The 8588-nt window shown below is 40.1% G+C and overlaps 1 protein-coding gene across 2 annotated transcripts in view; it reads right to left on the bottom strand.

Moving 5' to 3' along the window:
* Positions 1 to 2264: 2264 nt before the first annotated feature.
* The window catches only part of LOC147831442 (uncharacterized), a 7678-nt gene continuing 1354 nt past the window's right edge, over positions 2265 to 8588 (bottom strand). The window contains exons 2-4 of one of the 2 annotated variants that reach the window (XR_015521580.1): positions 6740 to 6901; positions 5214 to 6459; positions 2265 to 5172 (exon numbers count right to left, since the gene is read on the bottom strand). Coding sequence is in view for 1 of the 2 variants with exons in the window: in XM_087303875.1 (XP_087160001.1) it covers positions 5846 to 6459; positions 6740 to 6794 (669 nt within the window). In the remaining variant the exon portion in view is untranslated. Of the gene's footprint in view, positions 6460 to 6739; positions 6902 to 8588 lie in introns of both variants that reach the window. The other variant, XM_087303875.1, reaches the window with a different exon arrangement.

Genomic DNA, 8588 nt, shown 5'->3' with positions numbered 1-8588 from the left:
CACAATCAGGTTTTGCTTGGCCCACATGCCGCAGTGAATTACGGTACATAACTGGACCAAATCTGGCTTCCAGACAAGGGCCAAACACAGACCATATCTGGGCCAAGTCTCAGCCAAGTTAATAACTCATAACTGGGCCTGAACTGGGCCAGATAGGTTGGTGTGTCACGATTGCAATGAAATTGATAAACCCATGGAGTGATGCGCTTTAGGCACACTATGGGCACGCTTTTTCTCAAAGTGACCCGATTGGTAGAATTTTTTTTCTTTACTCAAAAATTACTTTAAGTGCATTTTAAATGTGGGTCAAGACTGGCCAAACTCACATGGCCCACTTATCAAATTTTTAAATCTGGGCCAAATACTACGTTTTACATCTGGCCCAAATCTTGTGTGCCGCCTTAAAAACGGTGCCACCTGGGCCATGTTTGGCCCACATGCTGTATGCCAGTGCCGGATGAATGCCTGCTGTGCCAGCTTTTTGCCAAATCTGGGCCAGAATTCTTTGCTACTAGGGCTATTATTTACTTGTGACTAGAGCTTAATTAATTTGATTGACATCCTAGGCAATAGGACCTTTACTTCGACTGGCTGAGCGTGAGTTTATTCCATGCAACGCTGTGTTTGGTAGCACAAAAACTCACTCTGATCCGGGAGAGAACTTTACCAACAGCTGCATGCTCTGCTAAAATACTTTTTTTTCTGCTAAACATTGAATAAAGACACGCTTAACATCATCGATGTCCACAATCCTAGCTACATCCTATATCCATGAAACCCGAACTTGCAGACTCTTTGAACAACGAGGAAATAACTGCACTTCAGTCAAGCCAGACGGCTTGTTTTATAATGTAATGCCAGTGCTATACCACCTGAAGGACGGTAAAGGCGAGTTGTGATGTCGGCCGTCACCGGACAAAGTAAAATCTTTCTTTACTTTTTTGGACTTTTGTTTGAAAGCTGTGGTGGTACAGGAGCTGTCCATGTACTGTTGTATGATTTATACTAGTCTATATATGCACCAATAAACAAGTCAAATTAATGAATAAACAAAATAAATATGGATTTTTAAATGTCGGTATTGCTGTTACTCAAAACAAAATAATATTAATAATAATAAACATTTTTATAAAAATAAAATGAGCAATTTCCTCCTTTTTTTACATTTCAGGTAAATATAAGTTGGAAATTTATAGGGCCATGTAACATGTTTCTGTTTCTGTTCTCTGTGTTTTGTTCTCTAAGCGCACACACAGCTTGCGACACAGACTCGTGCGCACACAGCTCGTAAGCTTGCGGAGTAAACCAAACGGGTTGTATTTCCCGAGTGGACAGCGACAATGCTTGTTGCAACAAACACAACAGGTTGTTTTCTTGTATAAGCAGGAAAAACAGCTTATTTTTACATCGCAAGATGCTCCAAAACTGTATTAAAAACACAGTTAACTTCCAAAACACAGTTAACTAACGCGCTACTGAAAAAATCAAAGATTAGATAAGATTAGAGGGCACTTTTAACTGCAGGGAGCACAATGAACTAAGAAAGACCCCGAAAAAAATATACAAAAAGTACCGATAAGAGAACCGTTAAAGTAACGAACCGATAAGTGGTATCGATAAAAGTAGTAGTACTGTTAAAACCTTAACGATACCCATCTCTAGTTTTAAAGAACATATCTTATTGTTAATAAATTAATTTTCGCTAGTTTTGAAGAACAAAAAAATTATATTTTACTGTTATTGGGTAAATAAAAGGCAAAACAACGTATATTTTTATGGTAACCACGTACACGCATTTGCCCTTCATTAGTGTCACGATTTAATTTTATCCACAGCACCGTACGCGTGCATTAGTCGAAATGTATTTATTAATAGAAAACTGATTTCTAGTGATGTTATAGTTTTTTAAACTGTGAAATATTATTGAAGGGAGACAGCTGGAGAGCCACATGTGTGTTCCCTACCACTGTCCTTAGAGCATTCACCTCCCATGCAAGAATCGCCGATTTGATCCACGATTGGAACGGGTGGGTGGGTGAAGGACACGTTAGAATACGATAAATGTAAATACTTTTGAATACCTTGGATTTTACTACATTCATCTGTGGTGTACTGTAACATACCTTATAGGCAGGGCCAGACTGAATCTGCTGATCTTTTTGCTATTTCTGCGGAGAATTTTAGTAAAAATCTGCAGATTTCTGCTGAATTATTTTGGGAGTATCGTAACTAAAACCTTAATATGTGAAATGAAAAATAACTTCTTTTTAATGTTTAAAATGCAAATGCAATTAGGTTCACTTTATTTGGTAAACAAAGCAAGTCTCTCATATAATACATCTACTAAAAGACAGAAAATATTACTGCACTAACTGCAATATACATAAATCAGATGAACATTTTCATATTAGTCAATATTATTACTGTGATTAATAAAAAAAACTGAATTAATATAGATTTACACTCATTTACTCAAGTAAATTAACAGGATTAATGATGGGCTAAAAATCTGCTGAATTCTACAAGGCCGTGTGGGCCTACATATAGGTAAAAAAAACTACAGGGTAATTTGTTTATATTACTGTTTTCGTATTACTACATGCATGAGTCGGTCAATCCGCGTGTAAGGTGGTGACGTGTTAGTGACGTATGTAATACTGTTTCCGGGTCCAAGCCGCCACTCATTTGAATTGATAAAATATTAGTTTTATTCATATCACACATTAAGGTTAATTTTATATAAAGTCACAGTGTACACAACAATCCCTGGGCTTGCTGCATCACAAATACCAAAAGCTAAACAATTTTTAAAAAACGAACCACTTTCAGGCCATCGAATATTAGGCTTGGATGTATATTGCGAACGTGATTTTCGAAAGTATTATGGCCCGTTTCCACTGTTAAAAGGCGTACCGAACTGTACAGTACCACTTTTTCGGCACCCTTCCGAAAGGGTAGCAAACACGAGAAAGGTGGAGCTACAAGCACAGCTGTACGCTGATTGGTTACAGAGATACGTCACGAGCTCGTGTGGAGGTAGCCAGAATGAAAACAAAATAACCGCAATGTTTTCATACACAGCGGAGAGATTGCAACGTAACTACATATAACGAGCCATATATGACCCGCACTCAAACCGTGTCGTCTTGAGGAGATTTTACCCTGTGCCTCTTAGTTTTTTACGAGCCAGTCTGAAGTGCGAGCGGTTTCACTTTCTAGCTTGCGCTTGCCTCGCGTATATATCTGAAATAACAAACTTTTTGAGCTGATGATAATAACGTGCGCTTGATTATTGACATGCTTTTGAAACCCGATCCTGTCAGAAATTGACAAATGCAAGAGTGACGCCGGAAAATGTGCTTTCATATAATATGTGAACGACTCGTACAGCTTTACTCTAGACAATTTCTCGAGCGGAAATGACGTTGACTGAAACTTTCTGTCATACACCACACCCACCACAAGAGTACCATTGGTACCCTTTTAGCAGTGGAAATGCAAGCCTGAAAAAGGTGATCCGTACTGACCTATACTGTACCGTACCGTACTACACTGTACCAGTCAGTGGAAACGAGCCATTAGAGCGCTTTGTGAACGTTTATTATTACTATTTGATTAGTCTCCCTATAGTTTGATAGAGCGCTTAGACCCGGAAGCCGCTTCGCGTGACGTCACATTTAACAAGCAGATTGTGAACATTTGACATTTTTCCAACACAATGCTTTCCCTCACTTTAACCAGCAGAGGTCCTCATCGAGCTCTGTTTTGGAAAGCTGAGTAACAAACCTTTTTTTTTCTATACAATTACGTCAAACAGTTCACTGGTTCAGGAAGCTTCACTTCACCATCACTGGATGAAGCAAACATGAGACTGTCCTTCACGAGAATCCCATTGTTTTCTATTTGTCATGGACAGATGGAGAATGGCACCGTCATAGAAAAGACAAAAAAAGTCCAAATCTCTCCACGAGCGATTGTACAGGAGAGGATATATCTGCACCAGCTCTAGAAACTAACAAGACTAAGAAATCTGCTAGCAATTGAGGCCCCGTTTACACTAGTGCGTTTTAGTTTTAAAACAGGATTTTGGATCAAAAACGATCCGCGTCCACACTAGAGTTTCTGAACATATCTTCGTCCACACTACGCCACCAAAAAACGTGCATCACGTGACCATTCGCACACTCTGGGCATGCGCGTTCTAGTATAAACAGAAAGCATGTGTTTCGCTTGACATTTGGTTATTGCTAGTCAACAAACGTCGGTTGAACAATGAACGCGATGGCAAAGAAAGCAAAAGAGGTGTTTTTGTGGACAGACGACGAGGTCGAGTTGTTACTAAACATAACAAATGAATAACTGCACAATGGCGCCTAAAACAGACAATAGTGCAAACAACGCTCCCATTTCTGTGCCCATGTTGTTGTTTACAGTGTAGGCTGGTCTGCTGTCTTCCGGTAGCGTTAAAGCCATGTGTTATAGTCATGTGATAGGGGCTTGACGAATAAGGGAAGGATACACAATGACACAAAAGCCCCAATCAGATAAGCCAGGGGTCAGCAACCCGCGGCTCTCTCTTTAGCGCTGCCCTTGAGGCTCCCTGGAGCTTTTTCATAAATGTTTGAAAATAGAAAAAGATGGGGGAGTTTAATATATTTTTTCAGTTTTAATATGATTTCTATTGGAGGACAAACATTTTTAACGTTTTCAAAGGCTGTAAAAGTGTGTAGAATTAATATTTAATTTCAATATTTCTGCCAACGAAGATTTGCGTCATAGCCTGCGACACACGTTTCTATCAGCAGGGCGGGATGCCAAGCAGGTGGCTGTTGTAAACAAACCGGAAGATAATAAAGCATGGAAAACCGTACACAGATGGTGACTACATGGAGTCATTCAACATATTAGAACACCTATTTGCAGAATTCAAAAACAAAATCAGGATAATACAAAAAATTTAAGATACACCTCTCTCCGCAAAGACAGTGAAGGAAAGGGCTATTAAAATGGCAGGTAACATCACCAATCAGCAAACCAAGGACATTAATTCAGTGCCAGCATACTAAATTGCCTGTGATTTGACCGATATTCAACACGCTTTTATGCAGGTATGTGAACTCTGATGGGCCGCAAGAAGAAATTATCAAATTAATACCACTGAAAGACCAGAGGCTGTGCTGAAGTGTTTACATGACAACGAAATAAACACTAACCATTTTATTTCAGTGGCTATTTAATCATGAAGGCTAATTAAGTATTTATAGCCAACTTACTCATTTTTTAGTAGGCTAATATAGCTAATATAGATACATTCAGCATGTGTTTCCTTCATTATAAGGCTTATATAAGGCTTTAAATTTTTTGCGGCTCCAGACATATTTGTTTTTTTTGGTCCAATATGGCTCTTTCAACATGTTGGGTTGCCGACCCCTGAGATGTCGGCAGCCCTGCCTCCGTTTTCAGATGTCTCTGTTTTCCCCCATCCACACTGAGACGGAGCAGCAGCGTTTTAGAATGAAAACGGCCTCTCCAGCGTTTCCAAAATGCTCTGTTTTTGGCGCTCGAAAACTCTGGTGTAGTGTGGACGGATGGCGTAACCGTAGCAAAACTTATGCGTTTTCAAACTAAAGCGCATTAGTGTAAACGGGGCCTGAGCAGTATTACTGTCCCTTCACTGACTCGAGTCAATTGTAGGGTTCAGTACAAGTCGTTGCTGTTTGTTTTTAAAGGTTTGGATATTCTGGGCGCCTACTCACACTAATAAGCTTCGTCATCGGCGTACTTCATCTAAGCCTCTTCAGTCAGCACAACAGTTTCAACCTGTTGTTCCCAATTCTCCATTCAATTAAAAGGAGTGAGTCGTCTGGTGTCGTTTCAATTGTCGAGCTGTAATAAAACTCTTCCCACACTCTAAGCACACGTGCGCTTTAACACCAATGTGGATCTTCTCATGGTCTCTTAAATTTGACAGAAGTCTGAAACTCTTCCCGCACTCAGGGCATGAATAAGGCTTCTCGTTGGTGTGAATTATAACATGGTTCTTCAGACCCGTATACCTTAAAAATGTTTTGCCGCAGTGACCACATCTGTGCTTTTTCTCTCCAGTGTGGATCAGCATGTGTGTGTTAAGGCTTGATGATTGTGTGAAACTCTTCCCACACAGACTGCATGTGTACGGTCTCTCTCCGGTGTGGATCCTCTCGTGTGTTTTCAGGTATCCTGCATCATTGAATCCCTTGTTGCAGTGTGAACACTTGTGGGGTCTCTCTGCAGTGTGGATCCTCATGTGGCGATTGAGATCGCACTTACGCCTGAAACTCTTTCCACACAGAGAGCAGATGAAACCATTTACGGCTAAAAAGCTATCTTCAGTCTCGGATTGAGTTTCTTCTTCACTCTTGACATGATGTTTCTCCTCATCGTCACTCAGTTCTTCACTCTCCTCCTTCACAATCACATCTGAAATGAAGTAAATGAGTTACATTTTTGGAGGCTGGGTTTTGCTAACAGTTTGCTAACAGCAGAAGGCGCTCTAGCAGCGCGCGACATAAAAAAATAGATGTTTACATATGATTCACCTAAAACTGCTAATGTCATATTGCTAATATTTAGAATACATAGAAGTACCATTTATTACGGATGCACCAATATGGATTTTTTAGCCGATTTAGACTGCTAAAAGATTCACAACCTCACTGCTGTTCAGCCACACATTGAAGAGTAATGAATAAACACAAACCTATTAGTTCTTCAGTCTCTTCCTCTTTAATTCTGCAGAGCTCTGGATCACTCATTTTCTCCTTTAATAAACTCTGTCTTTGCAGATTTCTCTTCTTCCTGATGGTCTGATGCTCGTCTTCACTTGTAGACTGATGGGAATATTCCAGTATTTACAGCTGAACTGAAGGAAGAAACATGGTAATCTGCTTAATTTACACTGATTGATTGAATAAATGATATTATGACAGTTTTCTCTTGTTGACCAGTGGTTCTCAAACTGTGGTGCTACCTTCTAGTGGTACACAGAGGAATCACTGAATAATTAAAGTAAAAAAATGTAAACACTTTTAACTATGCGATGACTATGCATCAGGAAATTTACTTTTAATAGGCTAAACCTTTTAATTTATTTTCAAATTGCTAATGTATTTTATCATTTGAAGCTCATTTACACCCCGTATTTGTAATGGTTGTTGGGTGAACCGGGAGATATCCCGTATTTTATATCCCAATGTTGACAGATAAAAAAAAAAATTCTGAGGTGGTACTTGGTGAAAAAAAGTTTGAGAGCCACTGTTGTAGACAATACAATTGGTAAACATGTATTTTCCTCAGGTCTGTTGAAACTAACACAGTTAACTTTATTCGTAGATCTGAAGACATCAATATGTGGTGAAAACAGAAACTGTTGACATGAAATAAAGAGGATTTCAGCAGCTCTGATAATATTGATGAGCCTCAGACTTGTCACGTTCGTGGTGGGGAAAAGAAGCGAGGACTCAAGGGCAAAGAAATAATGGGTATTTATTAATAATAAAATAAAAATAAAAGGCAAAACAAAACTACCCCGAGGGGGAAAACATTAACAAAACACACAAACTTGGCTGGGCTGACAAGGCAAGGCAAGGCAAGGCAAGGCAAGGCAAGGAAAACGGGGAGTGTAGACAACGAACTGGCACCGGACTGAAAACATGAGGGGATTATAAAGCAAAAGGTAAATTGGCACACAGGTGAACATGACTAACTAATAATGAGTTAACAAGGAGGGTGGGACTAGACAATAGACGGGAGAGCGCATGACACAGAGAGACAACACAAGCCATGCGCTCACATAAAACAGGACAAGAACATGCAGCCAATGAGAGAACTCATTAACCGCATGTTCATGACAAGACAAGCACAACACTGAAGCACACGACAAAAGCACGTGACCACAATGTAAACACCGAGCCACGTGCTTTGACAAGAAACGCAAGACACGAGCACACGATAGATAAACACCTTACCGTGCGCTCACACATAAGCAACGCGCCAACCAAAACTGAAACCAACTAGACGGAGGCGCCGAGAATAAAGCAGCGCGATACTGACAGAACAAACACAAACACTAGTACAAGAGCGCGTGCGTCTGAGGGACGCAGAGCGCACGCGGCCACGTCAAGCGGCAGCGCGCACACTCTGCGTACACCACACAGAGACAGAAACAGGACCAAACATGGGTGGTGTCAGAGCTCTGCCACCAAAACAAGAATTTACAAGACCAGAGTGGCAGAACCCTGACAAGACTATAAACACTCATTAAACAGCAGCAGATCAGCTCATTTTATACTGACTGTAGCACTAATTGATCTAGATAGCAAACTGTTTTATTAGATATCTATATAGGTCCACAGTTTAAATACTCGATAAGCATTAACCAGATCTTTGCTGCCACATATGCATGTCAGTTGTGACGCACATGAGTTTTAGGTCACAAGAAGAATAAATGAATTAGCTATTACTTAAATGTGTGTATTCCTATGTGTATGTATATATTTCCAATGTTGTATTCATTACTTATTTCCAGGGCCAGACGGAATCTGCGGACG

The sequence above is a fragment of the Danio rerio genome, chromosome 22 (genome assembly GCF_052040795.2).
Source record: "Danio rerio strain M-AB ecotype USA chromosome 22, GRCz13ab, whole genome shotgun sequence".
NCBI lineage: Eukaryota > Metazoa > Chordata > Actinopteri > Cypriniformes > Danionidae > Danio > Danio rerio.
This window is presented reverse-complemented; position numbering and strand designations above follow the sequence as displayed.